The sequence below is a fragment of the Hypanus sabinus genome, chromosome 1 (genome assembly GCF_030144855.1).
Source record: "Hypanus sabinus isolate sHypSab1 chromosome 1, sHypSab1.hap1, whole genome shotgun sequence".
Lineage (NCBI taxonomy): Eukaryota > Metazoa > Chordata > Chondrichthyes > Myliobatiformes > Dasyatidae > Hypanus > Hypanus sabinus.
This window is the reverse complement of record NC_082706.1, coordinates 61,770,800-61,795,792: the sequence shown is the minus strand read 5'-3', so window position 1 is coordinate 61,795,792 and position 24,993 is coordinate 61,770,800. Positions and strand designations below refer to the sequence as shown.

The window sequence follows — 24,993 nt, the reverse complement described above, 5'->3', positions numbered from 1 at the left end:
GAACTAGCTTCCAGTAGAAGTGGTAGAGGCAGGTTCGATATTGTCATTTAAAGTAAAATTGGATAGGTATATGGACAGGAAAGGAATGGAGGGTTATGGGCTGAGTGCGGGGCAGTGGGACTGGGTGAGTGTAAGCGTCGACACGGACCAGAAGGGCCGAGATGGCCTGTTTCCATGCTGTAATTGTTATATGGTTTTATGCTTATATGGTTAAAAGTTCAACTGTGGATATAGACATTCCACTTAGAAAATCAGAGGCTAAGGGGTTAAGAATTAGGGGCTTATGGCAAGATTAGTAGAATAATAGACATAACGACATACACCCTTTCAGAAGACAAAAACCTGTTGGGTTTATAAAAGAAGGGCTTAAAGCAAGAAGGAAAGGAATTATATTGACACGACTTAGAAATGCCAACATTATGCTAACTTGTATCTAATTGGAAAACTTCATTCTGTGTCGTATACAAACACATACTATTTCAGTGTAAAACACATAAGGCTGAAAAATCAGTTGCAGTCTCAGTACAATCTTTTGAGGGTAGATAATTTTCAGATAAATGCTCTATTAAGGTATGGGAATGACTTTGTTAATTCACAGTATTGAGCTAGAAAAGGCATGTAATAATGGTAATGTCACAATTGTATCGGGGGACATCAATATGCATGGGGATTGGGAAAATCAGGTTGGTGTCAGATCACAAGAGAGGGAATTTGTTGAATGCCTACAAGACGACTTTTTAGCACAGCTTGTGTTTGGAACTACTTGGGGAAAGGCCATCTTAGATAGGGTGTTGTAATTACCCTGATCTTACTCGGGGAATTAAAGAAACCCTTTGGAGGCAGTAATATAACATAATTCAATTCATACTGCAATTTTACGGCGGTGCTTTGGAAGGATAGATTAGAGAGCTCCTCTAGAGAGGCTATTTGGATGGAATTGAGGAATGGGAAAGGTGTAGTAACACTGATAGGAGTGTATTATAGGCCACCTAATGGGGAGCGTGAGTTGGAAGAGAAAATGTGTAAGGAGATAGCAGATATTTGTAGTAAACACAAGGTGGTGATTGTGGGAGATTTTAATTTTCCACACGAAGATTGGGAAGGTCATTCTGTAAAAGGGCTGGATGGTTTAGAGTTTGTGAAATGTGTGCAGGATAGTTTTTTGCAACAATAGATAGAAGTAGCGACTAGAGATGGGGCAGTGTTGGATCTCCTGTTAGCGAATGCGATAGGTCAGCTGACAGATGTATGTGTTGGGGAGCACTTCGGGTCCAGTGATCACAATAGCATTAGCTTCAATTTAATTATGGAGAAGGACAGTACTGGACCTGGAGTTGAGATTTTTGATTGGAGAAAGGCTAACTTTGAGGAGACGCGGAGGGATTTAGAGAGAGTGGATTGGGTCAAGTTGTTTTATGGGAAGGATGCAATAGAGAAATGGAGGTCATTTAAGAGTGAAATTATGAGGGTACAGAATCTTTATGTTCCTGTTAGGTTGAAAGGAAAGGTTAAAGGTTTGAAAGCACCATGGTTTTCAAGGGATATTAGAAACTTGGTTCGGAAAAAGAGGGATGTCTACAATAGATATAGGCAGCATGGAGTAAAGGAATTGCTCGAGGAATATAAAGAATGTAAAAGGAACCTTAAGAAAGAGATTAGAAAAGCTAAAAGAAGATACGAGGTTGGTTTGGCAAATAAGGTGAAAGTAAATCCGAAAGGTTTCTACAGTTATATTAAAAGCAAGAGGATAGTGAGGGATAAAATTGGTCCCTTAGAGAATCAGGGTGGTCAGCTATGTGTGGAGCCGAGGGAGATGGGAGAGATTTTGAATGATTTCTTCTCTTCGGTATTCACTAAGGAGAAGGATATTGAATTATGTAAGGCGTGGGAAACAAATAAGGAAGTTATGGAACCTAAGACAATTAAAGAGGTGGAAGTACTGGCGCTTTTAAGAAATTTAAAAGTGGATAAATCTCCGGGTCCTGACAGGATATTCCCCAGGACCTTGAGGGAAGTTTGTGTAGAGATAGCAGGAGCTCTGACGGAGACCTTTCAGGTGTCATTAGAAACGGGGATTGTGCCGGAGGATTGTCATATTGCTCATGTGGTTCCATTGTTTAAAAAGGGTTCTAGAAGTAAGCCTAGCAATTATAGACCTGTCAGTTTGACATCAGTGGTGGGTAAATTAATAGAAAGTATTCTTTGAGATAGTATTTATAATTATCTGGATAGACAGGATCTGATTAGAAGTAGCCAGCATGGATTTGTGCGTGGAAGGTCATGTTTGACAAACCTTATTGAATTTTTTGAAGAAGTTACGAGGAATGTTGACGAGGGTAAGGCAGTGGATGTCGTCTATATGGACTTTAGCAAGGCCTTTGACAAAGTTCCACGTGGAAGGTTAGTTAAGAAGGTTCAGTCGTTAGGTATTAATGCTGGAGTAATAAAATGGATTCAACAGTGGCTAGATGGGAGATGCCAGAGAATAGTGGTGGATAACTGTTTGTCGGGATGGAGGCCGGTGACTAGCGGGGTGCCTCAGGGATCTGCTTTGGGTCCAATGTTGTTTGTAATATACATAAATGATCTGGATGATGGGGTGGTAAATTGGATTAGTAAGTATGCCGATGATATTAAGGTAGGAGGTGTTGTGGATAATGAGGTGAGTTTTCAAAGCTTGCAGGGTGATTTATACCGGTTAGAAGAATGGGGGGAACGTTGGCAGATGGAATTTAATGTTGAAAAGTGTGAGGTTCTACATTTTGGCAGGAATAATCCAAATAGAACATACAGGGTAAATGGTAGGGCATTGAGGAATGCAGAGGAACCGAGAGGTCTAGGAATAACAGTGCATAGTTCCCTGAAGGTGGAGTCTCATGTAGATAGGGTGGTAAAGAAGGCTTTTGGACGCTGGCCTTTATAAATCAGAGCATTGAATACAGAAGTTGGGATGTAATGTTAAAATTGTACAAGGCATTGGTAATGCCAAATTTGGAATATTGTGTACAGTTCTGGTCACCGAATTATAGGAAAGACATCAATAAATTAGAGAGAGTGCAGAGACGATTTACTAGGATGTTACCTGGGTTTCAGCACTTGTTACAGAGAAAGGTTGAACAAGTTAGGTCTCTATTCAATGGAGCGTAGAAGGTTGAGGGGGGATTTGATCGAGGTATTTAACATTTTGAGAGGGATAGATAGAGTTGACGTGAATAAGCTGTTTCCATTGAGATTAGGGGAGATTCAAACGAGAGGACATGGTTTGAGAGTTAGGAGGCAAAAGTTTGAGGGAAACACGTAAAAAGTATTTCTTTACTCAGAGAGTGATGGCTGTTTGGAATGAGCTTCCTGTAGAAGTAGTAGAGGCCAGTTCAGTTGTGTCATTTAAGGTAAAATTGGATAGGTATATGGACAGGAAAGGAAGGGAGGGTTATGGGCTGAGTGCGGGTAGGTGGGACTAGGTGAGATTAAGAGTTCGGCACGGACTAGGAGGGCCGAGATGGCCTGTTTCCGTGCTGTGATTGTTATATGTTTATACGGTTATATAATTTGAGAGGGAGAAGCCTAAGTCACATGTATCAGTCTCGCAATGGAATTACAGAGGGAATTACAGAGGCATGAGAGAGGAACTTGCCCAGGTGAATTGGAAGAGGATACTTCTGGGCAGACAGCTGAACAGAGTTGGTTGAAGTATCTGGGAATAGTTTACAAGTCGCAGGATAGACATGTCCCATAGAAGTTCTCAAATTGCAGGGGTAGGTATCCGTGGCTGACAAGGGAAGTTAAGGACTGCGTAAAACCTAAGGAAATGGCACATATAAGTTAGCAAAAATGAGTTGGATGTTGGATGATTGGGATGCTTTTAAAATTCAACAAATATCAACTAAAGACGATAAGAATGGTAAAGATGAATTATGAGGACAAAGTAGTTATTGATATGAAAAGAGATGCTGAAAGGTTTTTTGTCAGTTACATAAAAAGTGAAAGGGAGATGAGAGTTGATATTGGACGTCTGCAAAATGATACTGGTGATGTAGTAATGGGGGACATAGAAATGGCAGATGAATTTAATGACTACTTTGCAACAGTTTTCACTCTGGAAGACACTAGCAGAGGTCCATGAGTGTCCGGGAGAGGAGTGAGTGCTAGGCAAACTCAACTGTCTAAAGGTGGAGAAGTCACCTGGGCCAGACGGACTGCATCACAGAGTCCTGAGAGATGATTCTGAACAGATAACAGATGCATTGGTCACAATCTTTCAAGAATCGCTTGATTCCAGCATGGTCTTGGAGAACTGGAAAATTGAAAATTGCAATATTTAAAAATGGAGGAAGGCAAGAGAAAGGAAATAATAGGCTAGTTAACCTGACCTCAGTGGTTGGGACAGGGTAGTCTTCTTTTGAGGATGAGTTTTCAAGGTATTTGGAGACGAATAATAAAATAACTCAATGTCAGCATGGTTTCTGTAAAAGGAAATCGTGCATGACAAATCTGTTAGAGGTCTTTGATGAAGTGAAAAGGAGAGGGGACAAAGGAGAGGCAGTGTATATAATTTACTTGGATTTTGAAAAAGCCTTTCATAAGGTACCACTCATGAGGCTGCCGAACAAGTTAAAATCCTATGGCATTACAGGCAAGATACTGGAATGGATAAAGAAAGGGCTGACAAGCAGGAGGCAGCGAGTAGAAGTGAAGGGGTCCTTTTCAGGTTGGCTGCCAGTGACTAGTCGTGTTCCCCAGGGGTCAGTATTGGAACTGCTACTTTTCATATTGTTTATCAACGATTTAGATAACGTAATTGATGGTTTTGTGGCAAAGTTTGCGGATGATACGATGATAAATAAAGGGATAGGTAGCAATGTGGAGGAGGAAGCAATGAGATGCAGAAGGACTTAGACAATTTGGAAGAATGGTTAAAAAAAGTGGCAGAATGAATAGAGTGCTGGAAAATGTACAATAATGCATTTTTTTTTGTCAAAGGAATAATAGTGCTGACTATTCTTTAAATGGAGAGAAAATTCGAACATCAGAGGTGCAAGTTTACTTTGCAGGTTGAGTCTGCAGTAAAGATAGAAATTCAATGTTGGCTTTTCTTAGAAAGGGAATAGAATATTTAAGCAAGGAGATAATGTTGAGCCTTTAAAAGACACAAGTCAGGCCATACTTGGAGTACTGTCAATGTTTTCTGGTCCATATCTCAGAAAGGAAGGGGGATCTCATTGAAACCTACCGAGTGCTGAAAGGATCAGATAGGGTGGATGTGAAGAGGTTGTTTCATGTGGCAGGTGTATCCACACTAGAAGGCACACCCTTAACATTAAGAGGATATCTTTCCGAACAGAGGTGAAGAGAATTATTTTTATCCAGTGTCTCGTACATGCAAACCTGTAAAAGTGTCAGCAGCAATGAAACACTCCTGGAGTCTGGTTTTGCAGTAACAATCACTATATTTTATTGGTAACTACTAAATACAGTAACTTAAACCAGATAATCCAAGCGTTAGCAGTGTTATGCATATATAGGTGTAAATATATAATTCACCAACCTCTGGAAGCTTAGATTGTAAGTGATACAGCCTTATGATATTGTGGTAAATTCAGTTCAGCTCACGGGATTCGGGAGGGAGGGAGGGAGAGAGGGAGAGAGGGGGAGAGAGGGGGAGAGAGGGAGACCTGTAATCCGAGTAAACAGGTACAGTCGGTCTTCTTCGATATCCTCTGTATCTTCCAAGTTAGCCAAACCTGACGAACTTAAGAGCACCATCTTCAAGTGATAATCTACCAACCCAGGCAAGGGTTAGATGTACCGGTAGATTCCACAGGGTCGCCCTTACATGCACTAATAATCATGGACCGATTCCTCTTAATCGATCCTCAGCCCCACCCTTGTGGGTACTGGAAAGTCCATCCAGTGGCAATTTTGCCACCAGCCTTTGTGCGTTTGCGTGTCCCGCGAGAGAGCAGTTATGCTTGTTTAAATACCGGTGTGCTGAACACCAACTGTCCATCATGTAGCTCCTCTCATCTCTCTCTCTCTATAGCAACACAAGCAATTAATAGCAGCAGACAGCTGCTTGCGCTGTAGCCAGCTCTCTCTCTCTCACAGGCATGGTTCTAAAGGGGTTACCCCATAAGAAATAAAACTTAAGATTCCATCACACCAGAGAGTAGTGAACCTGCGGAATACTCTGCCACAGACTGCGGTGGAAGCCAAGTCTCTGTGTATATTTAAGGTGGAAGTTGATCATTTCCTGATCGATCAGATCATCAGAGGATATGGTGAGAAGGACTAACGACCTGAGGAAGGGTCTCGGCCCGAAACTTTGACAGAGCTTCTCCTTATAGATGTTACCTGGCCTGCTGTGTTCCACCAGCATTTTGTGTGTGTTGTTTGAATTTCCAGCATCTGCAGATTTCCTCGTGTTTGCTCTTAAAATTAATGGATCAATAATTCTCATCTCGAGTTTATTTCACTCTCCGCAGATTTATATTTCCAGGGACATTACCCCTGATGCCGGTGCCGGAACCCACTCCGCTTACAGACCTGGAGGGGAACTGGAGCATATTCTCGGCCACTGGTTTTCATCCCAAGGTGCAAAGAAAGGATAAAGTTTCCCCGTGAATTTATTCCCAGTGAAGGTGTGGAGATGGGACTTGGTCTCCGCATTGTAAAATGAAACTGTCCCGAACTCGTAACTGAGGTAAACTCCCACCCTCCCGGGGATGGGACCAACAGGGAGATGGGACTCAGGGGAGTGGAGAACACCAAACTCGTCACAATTCCGATGTAATACGTCATCATCCTGCCCGATGACCCAGAATCCAGTCTCCGGGCTCAGTCTGACCCCTCCCTTCCTCTCCACAGACTCTGCAGTGACTCCCAGACACCAGCCCCGATTCCCCGCCACCTCCACCTCCCAGTAATGTCTCCCCGATGTGAATCCTTTCGATCCCACCACACATTCCCAGTTTGTGAAAATCTTCCCGGTGTCAGGGAGATTGTTCCGGGTCACTGTCAATCTCACACTGTTCCGATCCTCAGACTTCTTGAGACACGGTTTCGTCGTTTCCACGTTCAGGGCGACAGAGACTGGGGCTGAGAAAGAGAGAATTAGAGAATCACTAGGTATCGGGGGGAGGGGTGGGGAGACGCGGACTGAATGGCCCCGGGGATTGGTGGGAGACTCAGGCAGTGCGGTCCCGGGACCAGTGGACAGGACGCTGCTCCTCAGGCGCAGTCAGTTGGCTAGCACGAACCTTTCCCACCGTTTGACCTAACGAAAGCGGATGGGCAACTAATGTCTCCCCAAGGGTTTTCCGCCGGACGAAGAGCAGAGATTTCCCGACCAAACAGACACAAAATGCTGGAGGAACTGATTGGGTCAGGCAGCATGTGTGGAGAGACTTGAACAGTCTGCGTTTCAGGTCGACATCTTCCCCCAAGAATAGAAATAAACATGGGAGATAGCAGAAACGAGTAAGGGAAGGGGGTGGATTAAGATGGGAAGGGGGTGAGTGAATGGATTTAAACAGGAGGCAACAGAGTTGCTTTGGCCCAGCTTGTTCATGCCGACCAACTTGCTTTAATGATCTAGTCCCATTTGCCCATTATTTCTCTCCCCTTTCTTATTCACATACCTGCCGAGATGTATTTTAAAACATTGTCACTGTACCCAACTGTACGGTTGATCAAGGGCCTGGTGTAAACTTAGATAGCCCTCTTCGCTGTCCACTAAACCATGATTTTAGTCCCACAAACCTGCTAACAATGTCACCTACACTATCACTCAAATCTGAATGACAAACAACCCTGGCCTCTGCGCCAACCTCTGCACATCACCGGACTCCAGTCCTCTGTGTTTAAGAGACACTTGGACAGACACTTCAATAGGCAAGACACAGAAGGATAATGCCGGCCAAAGGGTTGAATGTAGATGGGTAAATAAGTCAGCACATGGGTAATGGGTAATGGGCACACTTTTATTCTGTATGGTGATGGCTCTGGGAACTGAATGGTTAAGAACCCCAAACCGCTCCCCACCCCACCCCACCCCACTGGTGCTGAGAATTCCAAAGAGACAGTGACTCTTGAATCCTTAGACAGGGTGAACATCCTCCCTGCATCCTTGCTGCCAGTCAACTCCTGAAAGAATTTGGTATTCCCCTGAGGTCTCCTCTCATTTTTTGAACAGGGAACAGAGAACATGCAAGATATAACACAGGAAACCTTCATTCAATGTTAACATTCATTTGTGACTGTGTAATGTGAAGGTTTGAGTCAGTAAAAGAGGTCATAATTGGACTCAGTAGAGGAGCGATGATTGGCAGATTGAACCAGAACCAGATGGGGAAGTGGTGGAAAGCCTGTGGGTGAAGTGTGTGTGTAGATGTAATGAGAAGGTGATGGGGGACAAAGATGGAAGTTGAGGATCCCTTTGTCCCCTTTCCCACAACCCCATCACCTGCAGCCCCTCATTAGGACAGGGGATGAAAATGCAGGGACCCTTAAACAACACAGGTCCTGATGAAGTGTTTCAGCCTGAACCATCAACAGTTCACTTTTTTCTACAGATGCTTCCTGACCTGCTGAGTTCCTCCAGCATTTTGTGTGTGTTGATCCACTTTAAATATACTCAGTTAGTTGACCTTCAAAGCTGACTGTGGCAGATTCACTATCCTGTGGCTGAAGGAATTCCTCCTAATCTCTGTTCTAAATGGAAATCCTCTGTTCGGAGGTTGTGCCTTCTGTCCTCGACCCACCCACTATAGGAAAAATCCTCCTGACATCAACTCTCTCCAGACTGGAATCAGGGAGATCAGGCAAGACCCTCATTCGGACCACTGTTGCTTGAATTATCAGCATCTGCAGATTTTCTCATGTTTGATTTTTAAAGCAGAAGTTGATAGGTAAACTTATTGATTAGTCAGGGTGTAAAAAGTTTTGGGGAGAATAGGGTTGAGCAGGATAATAAATCAGCCATTCTTCTAAACTCATGTGAAGACAGGTGCAGAACCATCAAACACTCCTCATATGTTAACTCTTTCATTCCCGGAATTATTCTTGTGAACCTCCTGGACCCTTTCCAAAGCCTGCAAATCTTTTCCGATATACGGGATTCAAAACTGCTCACAATACAGCAAGTGTGGTCTGATTCATACCTTATACAACCTCAGAATTATATCTTTGCTCTTGTGTTCTAATCCTCACGAAATGAAGGCCCACATTGAGTTTGCTGATCTTACCATTGTCAAACTGCAAGTTAACCTTTAGGGAATCCTGCACATGGACATCCAAGTCCATTTCCACCTCAGGCAGCATGACCCCGGCATCAGGCGGAGACTCGGGCAGCACAGCCCTGTGACCGGGGGGAGACTCTCCAATGCCAGTACATCATTTCTTAGATGAGCAGCCCACAATACTCAAGGTGAGGACTCACCAGTGACGTATAAAGCCTCAGTATTCTAAAACTCTTAAATTCAATGCTGACATTGCATTTGCCTTCCTCATCACCGACTGTAACTGCAGGTTAATTTTCAAGTGTTCTGCAGAAGAACTTCCAAGCCTATTTGCATCTCAGACTTTTGGATTTACTCCCGATTTTTAAAAAAAAAAATCTGCATTTTAGTTCTACTACCAAAGTGCATGACCATGAGTTTTCCAGCATTGCATATCATTTGCCTCTTTCTTGCTCATTCTCCTCATCCATGTCCTTGTGCAGCCTATGTGTTTCCTCAACACTATCGGCCCCTCAACCAATTTTTTATCATCTGCAAAATTGGCAACAAAGCTATCTATTCCATCAGCTAAATCTTGATATGCAGTATAAAGATGCTGTCCCAACCACGACCCCTAAGAAACACCACTAGTTATTGGCAGCCAACCAAAAAGGAATCACTTTACATTCATTCACTGTTATCCTATCAATCAGCCAATGTTCTAACTATGACAATTGCTTTTCTGTAATAACATGAGCTCTTAAGTTGGTAAGCACCTTCATGTGTGGCACCTTGTCAAAGGCCTTCTGAAAATCCAAATATACAACATCCACTGTATCCCCTTTATTATCCTACTTGTAATCTCAGAGAATTCCAACATGTTTTTCCAGGCAAGATATTCCCTTAAGGAAGCCATACTGACTCGTCCTATTGTGTCCAGTGTCACCAAGTATTCCATAACCTCATACTTAACAATTGACACTGATTTCTTTCCAGCCACAGAGGTGAGGCTAACTGGTCTGTAACTTCCTTTCTGCTGCCTTCCTCATTATTAAAAGAATACAGTGACATTTTCAATATTCCAGTCCTCTGGCACCATGCCAAAGTCCAGTGAGTTTTTTTTGAAAGATCATTACTAATGCCTCCATAATGTCTACCACTACCTCTTTCAGAACACTAGGGTGCAGTTCATCTGGTCTGGGTGACTTGTGTACCTTCAAGTCTTTCAGCTTTTTGAACACCTTCTCCCTTGTAATAGTAACTGCACTCACTTCTTTTCCCTCGCACCCTTCAACATTTGGAACAGTGCTAATGTCTTCCACAGTGAAGACGGATGAAAAATACTCAATAGTTCATCTGCCATCTCTTTATCCCCCGTTATTATATATCCGATCTCATTTTCTAGTGGTCTTATATCCACTCACATCTCCATTTTATTTTGCTACATTACTTGAGAAACAATTTGGCATTGTTTGCTAGCTTGGGTTGCAAAGACAGGTGTATAAAAAGAGACCAAAGGGTTATTGGGAGACGCGAGTCACCTCAACCACAAAATCTACCAGCTGCTACCATCTGGGAAATGGTATCACAGCATAAAAGCCAGGACCAACAGATTCCGGGAACGGCTTCTTCAACCAGGCCATCAGACTGCTTAACTCGTGCTGAGACAATTCTATTTCTATGTTACATTGACCACCATGTTATACATATTATTTATCATAAATTACTATAAATTGCATATTTAGACAGACATAACGTAAAGATTTTTACTCCTTATGTATATGAAGGATGTAAGTCATAAAGTCAATTCAATTAAATTCAATTTCATATTTCTTTTTTCCCCTCCCAATCAGACTTTTAGTTGTTCTCTGTAGATATTTAAAAACTTCCCAATCCTCTGTCTTCCTGCTATTTTTTGCTTTGTTATTTGTCCCCTCTTTTGCTTTGAAGTTAGTTTATCTTCCCTTGTCAGCCACGGTTGTACTATTTTGCCATATGAGTATTTATTTTTGGAATACATCTATCCTTCACCTTCTTCACCTTCCCAGAAACGGTTACAATTTTTGCTCTGCTGTCATCCCTGCCAGCATCTTCTTCCAATTTACTTTGACCAACTACTCTCTCAGACCACTGTAATTTCCTTAACTCTACTGAAATACTAAAACGTCAGACTTTAGTTTCTTCTTATCAAATTTCAAGCTGAACTCAGTCATGGCGTGAGCACTGCCTCCTAAGTGTTCTTGAATGTTAACTTCCCTAATCACCTCTGGTTCAATACATAACACCCAATCCAGGAGAGCTGATCCCCTAGTAGGCTCAATGATAAACTGCCATCACATAGCATTCAACAAATTCACTCACTTGAGATCCATTGCTAACCTAATTTTCTCAGTTGACCTGCACGTTGAAATTTCCTATGAATATTATAACTTTTCATTGGCCTTTTCTATTTCCTGTTGTAATCTGTGGTTCACTTTCCAGCTACTGTTGGGATGCCTGTATATAACTGCCATCTGTGTCATTTCTACTTTTGCAGTTCCTTAACTCAACCCAGAAGGATTTAATACCTTCCAATTCTACGACACATCTTTCTACTGGTTTACTAGCAGAGTCACGTCACTCCCTCTGCCTACCTTCCTATACCTCCCTATACATTGCGTAACCTGGAAAATTCAGCTCCCAACTACAACCATCCTTCAGCAACGATTCAATGATGGCCACAACATTATACCTGACAATCTGTAATCGAGCATCAAGATCACCCACTTTATTTGTCATACTCCATGCACTGAGATATCACACTTTATGTACTGTATCTGCTACCCTTTTAAATTCTGCATCCCTAATGCTCTGATACTTATTCTGCTGGCTGCCATTTTGTCCTGTCATCTGTCCGCCCTATCTGGCAGTCTGATTGCATGCTATCTTTGCATTTTTACCATCAGTCCTATCCTTTCACTCCAGTTCCAAACCACCCCGTCCCCACCACCAAATTAGTTTAAACCCTCCCCAACAGCTCTATCAAACCTCTCTGCGAGAATATTGTTCTCCCTTAGGTCCAGGGGCAACACATCCCTTTTCAGCAGGTTATACCTCCACCAGAAGAGATCCCAGTAATCCAGGAACCTGAAGCCCTGCCCCCTGCATCAACTTCTCAGCCAAATTATCCTGTTTCTACTCTTACCAGCACGTGGCACAGGCAGCAATCCAGAAATTACAACCCTGGAGGTACTGCTCTGAGCTTTCTACCAAGCTCTCCAAATTCCATTTTCAGAACCTCTTTGCTTTTACTTCCTATATCATTGGTCCCAAAATGTAGCAAGATATCTATTTTCCCTCCCCCTCTAAAATGCTGCAGACACGATCCAAGACGTCCCTGCCCCTGGCACCACGGAGGCAACATACCATTCTGGTGTTCCGTTCACGTCCACAGATTCTCCTGTCTGCTTCCCTGATGGTTGAGTCCCCTATCATTACCACTCCCCTCTTCTGCCTCTAACAACAGTGATAGTTGCTGATTGAGAAGGGGAGAAGACCAGCGTCAATCAGAGTCTGCACTCAAAGTCACACGAAGGACTTGTGTATTTTTCTGAAAATCCCGGTGACCACACTGATACCTGCTTTTATTCCCTGCAATAGCATCAAGTCAGTATTAATTTCCCAGCTCCTGTGGTAGGATTCAATGTCATGCCTTGGCGTGTTAGTGCAGTGTGCCTGGGATCAGGACGCAGAGGTTCTTCTGCCAGTCCCGTGTATTGGTTGTATTGTGACCCTGTGCTGGTGTGTCCAGTCGTCTGACATCTCCAGCTGACCATGTGACAGTGATGCCTCCCAGTCAGTGGGGCTGATGTGGAATAAACTTCAGTTCCCCTTCAGCCCAGTATTACAGCCAATATTTGCCTCAAATTGGAACTAAAAACAAGGAGTCTCATAAACAAGGAGAAATGAATCTTTGTAATTTTTACCTTGATTAATGGCAGCAAGTGTTTCTCTCAGCACTGTGTTCAACAAATAGGGGTGATCGAATTTTTCAAATGGTAGGGCCTCATCTGTCATTGTCAACTCCTGGACATTAACCCTGTAAATATTAAACTGCTGCTATAAACTGCAATTTTGAACTATTTTACAAATCCATACAGGGTTTCAGTGAAGAGCATGTCCTACCTCCGGTTCCAACGAGCTTCCTCCTGAAATAAGTAAAAACACAAATGTGTTTAGACTTTGACTTACTGTCCACATCCTGAATTCCATCCAAATCATTACAAGGTGTTAAAAATTTCCACTCCCGCAGTCTCTCCACAGGACCACGGGTAAATTACAAGGAAAATTTCTGGAGGTGAGGCTATTCATGAGAAGGTGAAACACAGGACAGGTTGTGCATTATCATCTGGATATGACATCAGGGTGATAAGATGGAAGAATTTAAGATCAGTGATGTATTAGATTGTGTGAAGGTGGAGAAAGTATCTCTGTTTATGGGAAGATGAAATTCCAGTTAGATTTTAATAAATCCCTTAAGAAACTTACTAAAGCAGATATGGAACTTACTGCCACAGGAGTGTTTGAAGCAGGACAGCAGAGTTTGAAGGTAATGCAGAAACTTGACAAACACATGAGGGACCAAGGAGTTCAGGGCACTGTTGCTGGGTGTAGTGGGTAGGTGGGAGGAGGATTGTGAAGCAGGGAAATTGATGGAACATGGACAGAGTGGCCTGCTTATGACGGAGAATGAGATATAACCTCATGTAATACAGTGGAAAAAGTGAAGAGAGAGTGAAGGTTTCCCTAATCTGATGGGAATGGGATATGGAGGATAAGTCTGATGTGGGGGTCACATTCTTTGTTCTCACTGATTGACAGAGAGATCCTCACACCCACCGCACCAGACACACTTACAGCCTGTGACTGGAACTGGGTGTTAAGGGGAGTTCCAAAGGATATTTAATGTGGTAATTAAGGACAGAACCAGCAGCTCTGTGTTATGATCTGAGTAAATCATTTCAGAAAACATTGCATTATGTCCTGGGATGTACAGAAGTTGTGGAAAACCAGTTCTGGACCAAAAACCCTGAATAGTGGCATCAATTGTCTGATGAAAACAGTTTACTGCCATTTGTAAATGCTGTGCGTAGGAGCAACACATCTGTTTTCTGTCTGCATTGTATTCTGTCTTGTGTGTTTATTATGGTAACTAGTCACCTGAGTGGGAACAGGAATAAGTTACGTATTTGTACTTTGTGCTAGGCAGTTTTGAGCTGGGGACGGACGGATGTCACATCTTTTATTGACAGCTTAGTTGCTGTTTAATTACAATTAAGTTTATTTGCTTCAAGATTGCATGTCGCTGATAAAGGATCAAATACATACCTTCGACACTTTTGAAAGTCATAATTGGAGTGATTGGGGGGTGCGTCATACAAGTATAGAAATCTGCGTGAGGTCGCCAGCAGCGGCAATTCATTTGTTCGAATTGGCTGCTGTGCTGTGTTTATTTCAAATATACCACTGTTCATTTAGTGCCTTTTGACAGAAACAAATTAAAATATAATCACTCACTTTGAGAAGTATCACACTGTCTTTTTGATCCAAATATTCCTTTAACTTTGAGATTTCCTTCTGAATAATCCTTTTATTCTCCTGAATCTCTCGAAGATTTTTCTCCATTGTTTTTAGAATCCTCGCCTCCTCCTCCCTGAGATCCCTGAGTAAGCTCTGCTCTTTCTCAGTGATAATCTCGCGCAGTCCAGCAAACTGGGATGTGATGTCAGACTGAAGGCTGTGTGACTGTTCCTGTTGAATGAAAGGTGAAGATTAATTTACTGTGTTGCTGTGTTGTATTTCCTTATCACATTAAGATGACCATTTGGTCCATTAAAATCCATGCTAGTTCTGAGACATTCCCATCAACCCCATTCTCTCACGTTTTCCTGAGACCGATTCTCCCTCATTGACCCATTAACTCCCATCTAATTCACATACACCATATCCCAGCTTCAGAGGGTTAATTCTAATTAACCACTCATGCATCCTTGTCCTTGGGATGTGTCTGAAACTGTTGTGGTCACAGGGGAAACATGCAAACTCACAAAGCATCTCATTTCTGTTAGGACCTATTTAATGTGTTTCTGATCCCACCCTGATATGAAACACAGTTCTCACTGGAGCTTAGGATCGGACCCAGGTCATTGGATCTGCGATACTCTGCTATCCTGCATTAAGTGGAGCAAAACTAAACGGTAATATCAGAAATACCACTCAGGAAGCCTCACCAGAACTCTGGAAATCTTCTCTTTCTGTTGCTGCTCCTTTTTCTGGAAGTCTGATTTCTTTTTTGTGAGGCAGTCTAAGGAAGTCTTTAGCTGATCCTGGAAGTCAGAGTGTGAAGGAAATAGAAAGAATAAACAACAAAAGAATCAGGTGATCAAACTCGATTATCGCACACAACATGCTGGGGGATCTCAGTGTCAGGCAGCATCTACGCAGGGAAAGTAAACAGACGACATCCCGGTACGGGACCCTTCTTTGGGTCTGGGAAGGAATGGAGCAGAAGCCAGAATGAAAATGTCGGGGATGAGAACCAGCTGGCAGGTGACGGGTGAGACAATGTGAGGGGGAACGTGGGGGAGGGTGATCAGGTGTAAACCTGAGAGAGGACAGGTGGAAGAGGTAAAGAGCTGGAGAACATGGTACCTAATGCAAGAGGACAATCGATCATGCAGGAAAAGGGAGGATTTGGGCCTGCTTGTGTACCTGAATGGCGGCGAGGGAGGAGGTGGTAGGAGTCAGGCGTAGCACTTGTCCCTTTTGCAGGTATCGGTGTCAGCCAGGACATCGGTGGGGAGAGCGAGTGGAGAAGGGAATTACGTAGAGAGCGGAGAGCTGTAGTGGCGGAGGTGGGAGTGGGCTTTTGGAGGGAAAGATGTGCTTCCAGGTAGAATCCCATTGGAGATGGCGAAAGGTGGGCGAATGATGTGTTTATTAAGGCTCGTATCGTGGACAATGGATGATGTGGTGAGCAACAAATTCGAATTAGTTTTACCTTGTAGATTTTAACAGCTTCTTTAATCGGCATGAAGCGGTGTTCTCTGTGTTCCTGCGCATCTCTACAGATCAGACAAATCAGTGTCTTGTCCGTTTCACAAAAGAGCTTCAGTTCTTCCTCATGTTCCTCGCAGTGACGTTTACGATACAGGTTTATATTCCGAGCTTTATCAGCCAGGTTTGCTAAGGCCTGATTGACCCTGAGGATGCGGTCGGCAAACACATTTCTACATTCCGGGCAGGAGTTTCTCTGCTTCCCTGCCCAACATTGTGTGATACAAGAGCGACAGAAGTTGTGCCCGCACTCCAGTAAAACTGGATCGGTGAAGAAATCCAGGCAGATGGGACAAATAACCTCCTCGATCCAACTCTCGGCCTTTCTCTTCGAAGCCATGTTAACTCCCAGCACTTCCTGATTCAGAATGCTTTCACTTTTGAGGAGCTGGAGATCCCCTGCAGTACCGCGAGTGCCCACTGCACGCGCTGCAGACTCGGGGAATGAACGTTATGTCGCTACGCATGTTCAGAGGGCAAGAATTGTGGCCATTTTCATATCAGGGTGGGATCTGAAACACATTAAATAGGTCCTAACAGAAATGAAAACTCGGCCAAGGACTGCCCAAGCCCAGCTGCAAAAAAAGGAGGGTTGGGCATGGGTCTGGCAGCCCCATCTCGTCAAAGCCCAGTGCGGCAACAACGTGAACTAAACCTCCAAAGGCCTCATCCCTGGGATCGGAAGGACCTTTCCCTGGAAGACGATTGAAGTCTTGTGGTAAAATCAGAGGCTACAGGCCCAATCAACCCCCGGCCCTGGACAGGGGACTCTGGCGAGCTGCTGTTGGCGGCCTGTGTCCCAGTAGGCGTGATGGGCTAGCGAAGAAGCAGAACAGAAATGAAGCCGGAGAGGAGAGCCTGGTTCAGTCTGAGGCGGGACTGAAAGGTGCAAGTTCTGAAAAGAGAGGCACAAGAGACTTCAGATGCTGGACTCTCCAGTAAGAAACGTGATGCTGGAGGAACTGAGCGGGTCAGGCAGGTCTGTGGAGGGAAATGGACAACCGACATTTCGGGTTGAGAGAGTCCAGCTGAAGGATCTCGACCCGGAAATTCGATTGTACATTTTTCTCCACAGACGCTGCCTGACCCGTTGAGTTCGTTCGGCAGAACGTTTTGATATTTTTCTCGAGGTCTAAAGAGAGTGAGACTGGAGTGTAAAAGCGGGATTTAGTAGATATTGAAAGAAGCTATTAAATTAGTTCAAGCTGCGTAATTGGGGATGTGGAGAGACTATTGTGCTGTGAGGAGACAGATGCAGTGGTGATGACCGACCCGTGGCTGCAGGGAAAAACACAGGACTGGACATTTTAGTTTACAGGGCAGAAAATATTATTTTTTGTGAAATCCTGAAGAAGCTTTCTGACTTTACTCATGTCTGTCCCAGCTCCAATGTAAGGTCAGTTTTCACAACTCCAGACACAGTCCAGAAGTTTATCAAAACAAACTTTATTCACCATGAAATGTTCACAAGGATAAACCGTCAAATGCCTTTACCCGAAAATCAGTGAGCCTTTTGTCACGCAGATGCTGTGGCACAGGCCCTTGCATCTTTCTCCACATGTCTTCGCCAGCCGCAAAGAGGTGAGTGACCGTCTCCACTGCAGTAATCCCGGGGCAGCGCCGTGTGGGAGTGATCTCCGGGCATGCAGCAAGGATCAGACTGGGAGTGCCCCTCTCGCCGTCATCCAGGTAGGATTTGGCACGATAATTAAATTATATCATTGCCTTCCTGATAAACCTACACAAGGTATTGGATTCAGCCCAGTACATCACCGGTGGAGTCCTCACAAACATCGAGCACATCTGCATGAAACACTGTCATTGCGAAGCAGGATCCATCATCAGAGATGTCACCACCCAGAGCAGTCTCTTTTCTCGCTGATGCAATCAGGTAGAAGGTACAAGAGTCTCAGGAGTCGCACCACCAGGTTCCGGAAACAGTTACTACCCACGACGATCAGGTACTTGAATAACAGAGGAAACTGCAATCACTTGCCGTCCATTGAAATGCTCCCACAACCAATCATCGCACTGGACAAGTATCAAAATGAGTGAAATCAGAGGTTGTTTGACTGAGACAGATCACGTTGGGCCTGTCTCAGAATAGGAGAAATAAGAGACACAGACAGTCTCACAAGATATCGACAGAGTTGGGGCAGGAACAACGTTTCTCCTGGCTGGGGTGTGGGTCCAGGGTTCACAGACTAAAAATCCGAGCTCACGTCGGACTGAGATGGGGAGAATTGTCCCCACCCAGAGTGCAGTAAATCTTTCAAATTTTCTCCAGAAGGTTTCTAAATTGTTTAGGCATATTTGAAGGCTCAGCGGCGATGGGAACGTTGCACGAAAGTGGCGCTGAGGTCAAAAGTCAGGCATGTTCTCAGTGAAAGGCAGAACAGTCGCAAAGGGCCGACTAGCCACGCATGCTCCTATTTCTTATTTTCGAAAACACTAGTTGACTTTTGCGCCTTTTTCTCCCGTTCCCTTCAGCCCATCGGATTGTATGGTGGAACGGTGAGAGCTCCAGAGATCTATCAGCAGCTGCTGCGGTTATTTCATGTCTCGTTATTTATTGCTATTGATTTTGTTAAGAACCCCGTAACTGGGTCACTTACTAGCAAAGATAGAGAGGTCCGTTGAAGTCTGATGGTACTATTTTTAACAGTATTTATTAGTAAAAATACACAAAAATAATATCAATGCAAACATACAGATAATATACGTCGTCAATACTAAATCTAAAAGTGCGGTTGTAATAATAATAATAATAATAGGGATAATGTATTGTCCGATGGAAATATAAAAGTCACTCAGTTCATTCAGTTCATACAGGCTTCAGCCTTTGGGGACCGCTGGGTTTTCAATTGTTGGAGAGAGAGTTTTGAGAATAGAAACTTGCCAGTTTTCCTTCATCCGCTCTTGATTCGTATTCGTCCTTTAGCGAGGCCGTTCCGTGGAGGACTTGTCATCCGGGCCAGGATGGCCACACACACAGGCCTCCACCGGTCTCATACGTTTCTCCTGGTGTGTCTGAAGGGGTTGTTCCCCAGACCCTCTTTTATCCTTACTCATGGGGTCTCAGATGTCAATCAGGTTGGGATGATGCAATCCCTTAACCAGCCCACTCTGGTCACCCCCTGAGGGCTTCAATGAATAGTACAGTACTCAATACACAATTCCATCTCCAAGAGACAATGGCCGTTATCCGTGGCTTTGTCTTGCTGAGGCCAGGACACATTCCAAACCCTGTGTATTCTGGACGTCTCTCTTTCATTTCCTGGGTCCCAGACCCGAATTAATAGCGGTCTTGCGATTCTCAGAAAGGAGGGGGCATCTTTGTACCCTTCGGCCCCTCAGATTTGTGGCACATTCGTAACAATTTATACTTGCGTTTGCACAGCTTGTTGTCTTCTGCTCTTCGGTTGATTTTTCTCTGATCCAGTTATTGTTCCTATTGTATAGATTTTCAGAGTATGTCCGCAGGTAAATGAATCTCAGGGTTGTGGTGGTGGCATCCGTCGGTCTCGAGAGACCATGGATCTGCGCCTGGAGTTTCCAGGGCGACCGGCAGTTACGTTTCTCCTGGTGTGTCTGAAGGGGTTGTTCCCCAGACCCTCTTTTATCCTTACTCACGGGAGACCGGCAGTTGCCCAAGCTGCAGGCCATCCCCTCTCCACGCCACCGATGTTGTCAAAGTGAAGGGCACTAGGACCCATGCAACTTGGCACTGGTGACGTCGCAGAGCAATGTGTTGTTAAGTGCCTTGCTCAAGGACACAAACACGCTGCCTCAGCTGTGGCTCGAACCAGTGACCTTCAGGTTACAAGTCTGATGCCTTGCCCACTAGGGCACGCGTCAAGGTTGTAGGTTGTGACTCTGATAATAAAATTTTCTTTGAATGAGTTTCGGGGAACTTCCTTTGATTCTGAGAGTAAACTGAGACTTACATCTCCCGCTCACCGCAGCTGCTTGACCTCAAAAACACTCACAGCCAATCAGCGAGTACCACTGGGAGAAGCATGCTCTAATTTGCTAAAGAGTGTCAGTGGGCGGGACGGTGTGCGCTCGGAGCGGACTGCGGGGAGGCCCGAGGTTAAATCGGTGCAGCGGTAAAGGTTGCAATACCGGCTGGGGACTTGAATCCTTCCGATGGCAGAGGTGAAGATGGCACTGGTGGAGATTTAGTGAGATGTTTCTGCAAGTCGGAGGGCGGCCCCGCCGTGGATTGGTGCCTGTTGTCTGGAGCTGCCTCCCATACCCGAACCCCTGCTGCGGCTGCCGATGGAGCTCCGGTGCTCTTAGCGCTCCGCTGTGCGATCCGACTAGCTGAAGGCCTAGGGACAACAAGTCGCAAAGTTGAACTCGTACTTTAGAAAACAAGAATCAGGAGCAGGCCATTCGGCCCCCTGCGACTGTTCTGCCTTTTACTCCGAACTTGCCTGACCTTTGACCGCTCCCTTGTAACATTCCCAGCATCGCAGAGCCCCTAAATTTGCTCTTTGAATTTATAATCATTGTGAAGAAAATTCCAAAGTTTCACTGCACACTTGGTGAAGAAATTTCTCCTTATCTCAGTCCTGCTAAGCTGACCTCAGATTTTGAGATCCCTGGTTCCTCACCCCAGCCAGGGGAAACATCTTTTCTGCCTCTACCCTGTCAATAATGTATGAGACTGTGTCTGTCTCAGTCAGACCACCTCTTATTACTCTAATTTTGAGACAGGCCCTGGCTGTGGAATCTCCCTGAGGACACTATCTCACCCCCCCACCCCAAAGCAATCTGGGAAGCATTCGCTTCATTCCCTTCATCCCACAGGCTGACTCTGGGAGTGAGACCAGACCTATGCACAGTGTTCCTTGTATGCTCTCACCAGGACCCTATATACCTTCAGAGGAGATCTTTATTCTTGTATTCAAACCTTCCTTCCCATTCAGTTCTCTTCATTTAATATTGAACTCAAACAGTGGACAGATATAGCACACCTCCAGACATGAATTTAAAGGGCTGGTGTTGCAACAGTTTGAGCTTCATATCAGGGGTCACAGAGCAAGCAGAGAGTCACAAAGGAAGGAATGTGGGACTATTGTATGTCTGAGCCTAGCTCTGTGTGTTTGTGTATCAGAATCAGGTTTAATATCACCAGCATATGTCGTGAAATTTGGTGATTTATGACAGCAGTACTTTGCAGTACACAGTAATAAAAGCTATAAATTACAGTCAGTATATATAAAATTAAATTTCAATAGTAGTGCAAAAAGAGAGGGAAAATACCGAGGAAGTGCTCATGGGTTCATTGTGCATTTAGAAATCTGATGGCGGACGGGGGAAAGCTTTTTCTGAAACGATGAGTATGTCTCCAGGGTCTTGTGCATCCCCCCTTGATGATAGTAATTAGAAGAAGGCATGTTCTGGGTGATGGAGGTCCTTAATGATAGATACCACCTTTTTGTGGCATCATCTTTTGAATGTGTCTTGGATGCTGTGGAGTCCAGTGCCCATGAAGTAGCTCGCTGAGTTAACAACTTTCTGCAGCATTTTCCAATCCTATGCAGTGGCCTCCCCATACCAGGCAGTGATGCAACCAGTTAGAATGCTCTCCACAGGACATCTGTAGAAGTTTAGTGACAGACTAATTCCCCTCAATCTCCGAATAAAATATAACCGATGTTGTGCCTTCATTGTAACTGCATCAATATATTGGGCCAATATAGTTCCTCAGAGATGTTGACAGGCAGGAAATGGAAACTGCTCAGCCTTTTCACTTCTGATCACGCGATGAGGACTGGTTTTTGTTCTCACAACTCCCCCTTTCTGGTCCACAATCAATTCCGTTGTCTTAATGATGTTGAGTACAGGGTTGTTGCTGCGACACCACTCAACTTCTGATCTATCTCACTCCTGTACTCCTCATCACCATCTGAAATTCCACCAACAACAGTTGTGCCGTCAGCAAGTTTACAGATGTGCCGAGCCACGCAAACGTTGATGTAGAGACAGTAGTGCAGAAGGCTGAGCATGCATCGTTGAACTGTGCCAGTGTTGATTGTCAGCAAGGAGGAGATGTTATGGCTGATCCACACAGACTGTGGTCTCCTGGTGAGGATCCAGTTACGGACGGAAGTATAGCGACCCAGGTTTTGGTGTTTGTTGATTACAATTGAGGGTGTAATTGTGTTGAACGCCGAGCTGTAATCTGCAGCCTGACTTGTGTATTGCTATTGTCCAGGTCATTGAAGGCTGAGTGAAGAGCCAGTGAGATTTCGTTTGCTGTAGACATATTGTGCCAATTGGCAAATTGCAGTGGGTCTAGGTCCATGCACAGACAGGAGCTGATTCTAGACATGACCAACCCCTCAAAGCACATTATCACAGTAGATGTGAGCACCACTGGGTGATAATCATTGAGGCAGCTCACACTGCTCTTCTTGAGCAATGGTATGGTTGTCTCCCTTCTGAAGTGGTTGTGTGTGTGTTCTTTTGCGCATTTGAAAAAGTGACACAGAAAATCTGAGGCTTCCCAGTTAAATTAAGGAATGTTTCCAGTAACAGACGTGCCACGAAGGAGGGGTCACAATGATGGGATGAACATTCAGATCAGACCAAAATAATTCATCCAGTAGGTGGTGAAACTTTAGAGCCCAACATCCACTCTTCTGTTGGAGGGAGACGCTTGCAAATTTAAATGTATAATTTAAAGTTTGCAAAAGAATTTATACTCAAAGAACATCCATGTCACCATGCAAAATCCTGAATTCATTTGTGGGCAAACTCAGCAAATCCACGAGCCATAATAGAATCACTGACAGACGAAACCCAACAGGACGGACAAAAAAAAAAACAAAATGCAAAAGACAATAAACTGCAAATTTAAAGGAAAATGAAATAAATAATAAATAAATACCAAGAACATGAGATGAAGAGTCCTTGAAAGTCAGTGCAGAGTTTGTGGGAACAAGTTCCATGATGGGGTTACTGAATTTCAGTAAAGATATGCTCTCTGGATCAAGAGCCTAATGGTTCAGGAGTAGTAACTGTTTCTGACCCGGTGGTGTGGGCATGAGGATCCAGCACTCTCTCCTTGATGGCGGCACTGAGAAGAAAGCATGTCCTAGGTATGGAGTGATGGGGGTCCTTTATAATTGATGCTGCTTTCCTATGACCACACTCCATAGTGATGTTCTCAGTGGTGGGTAGGATTTTGCCAGTGATGCGCTGGAACATATTCACTCATATTTGTAAGATTTTACTTTCATGGGCCTTGGTGTTTTCATACCAGGCCACGATACAACTACTCTTCACTGCACATTTGTAGATGTTTGTCAAAGTTTTAGATGTCATGCTGAAGCTTTGCAAACTTGCAAGGAAGTAGAGGAGCTGCCCGGCTTTCTGTGTAATTGAACTTGCAGTGCTTATAAAAAGTAGGTGGCCATCTTGGAAGTTTTCATCCTTTATTGGTTGACAACATTGAGACACAGTGGATTTAGATTTGTTTTTTTCACACTGATCAACATAAAAATCCGTTTTGTTTCAATGTGTAAACAGATTACCAAAAAGTGAAAAACATTACAAATATAAAATAGAAAATACTTTATGTAGATAAGTATTCACCCCCTACATGTTTGTGTTCTAAACCTTGCAATCCCATTTCACCAGTTTCGAAGATTTGATTTCATTTTTACATATAGAACCTCCCCATCTCTCTGCCTACCTGCCCGTCCCTTCAATTAAATCCGTATCCTTGGACATAAAGCTCCTATCTATAATCTTCTTTCAGCCATGATTCAGTGATGCCCACAACATCTTAATGCCAATCTGTAACTGTGACACAAGTTCATCTCCCTTACTCCATGTATTGCAGGCATTTAAATATAACACCTTCAGTTCTGCATTCATCACCTTTTTCATTTTCTCACCCTTTTGCATTACAACTAATCCCGTCCACTGAAATTGTGCCCTATCGTCAGCCTGTGGCAGGCTGACTGCACACTACCGTTGTTTGAGAACTAACAACGTTCTCTTCAGCCCTATCACTTCAGTTCCAATCTGCTGCCAAATCAGTTTAAAACCTCTCGGACAGCTCCAGCAATCCAAGACGTACAAAAAAGCTGGATGAAATCAGCAGGTCAGGCAGCATCCATTGAAACGAGCTGTCAACGTTTCGGGCTGAGACCCTTCATCAGGACTAAAGAAGGGGGGGGGGCAGGAGCCCTATAAAGAAGGTGGGGGGAGGGTGGAAAACCAATCAGAGGAAAGACCAAGGGGCGGGGGAGGGGAAGCAGGGAGGGGATAGGCAGGAGAGTGAAGAAGGAATCTAAGGGGAAAGCACTATGGGTAGTAGAAGAAGGCAGAGTCATAAAACGTGATAGGCATCTAGAAGAGGAGACAGAGTGAAGGTGGGATGGGGGAAGGGAGGGGGAGGGAATTAGCAGAAGTTGGAGAATTCGATGTTCATACCAAGGGACTAGAGACTACCCAGATGGTATATGAGATGTTATTCCTCCAACCGAAGTTTGGCCTCACCATGACAGTAGAGGAGGCCATGTGTGGACATATCCGAATGGGAATGTGAAGCAGAGTTGAAATGAGTGGCAACCGGGAGATCCTGTCTGTTGTGGTGGACGGAGAGTAGCTGCTCGACGAAGCGGTCCCCCAATCTGCGTTGGGTCTCGCCAATATAGAGGAG

General features: G+C 44.3%; 1 protein-coding gene across 2 annotated transcripts; it reads right to left on the bottom strand.

The window, feature by feature from the left end:
* Positions 1-5,433: 5,433 nt before the first annotated feature.
* Positions 5,434-16,688, bottom strand: LOC132394332 (nuclear factor 7, brain-like). 2 transcript variants are annotated; one of them, XM_059970348.1, is made up of 6 exons: positions 16,255-16,688; positions 15,485-15,580; positions 14,772-15,005; positions 13,380-13,402; positions 13,181-13,293; positions 5,434-7,095 (listed from the first exon to the last, which is right to left on the bottom strand). In XM_059970348.1, exons 1-6 carry the CDS (start codon positions 16,648-16,650, stop codon positions 6,536-6,538), a joined length of 1,422 nt encoding a protein of 473 aa, XP_059826331.1. In that variant the 5' UTR covers positions 16,651-16,688; the 3' UTR covers positions 5,434-6,535. The 2 variants fall into 2 exon arrangements, with proteins under 2 accessions (XP_059826331.1, XP_059826340.1); XM_059970357.1 differs by lacking the exon at positions 13,181-13,293 and having other exon boundaries at positions 6,904-7,095.
* Between the last annotated feature and the right edge of the window lie 8,305 nt (positions 16,689-24,993).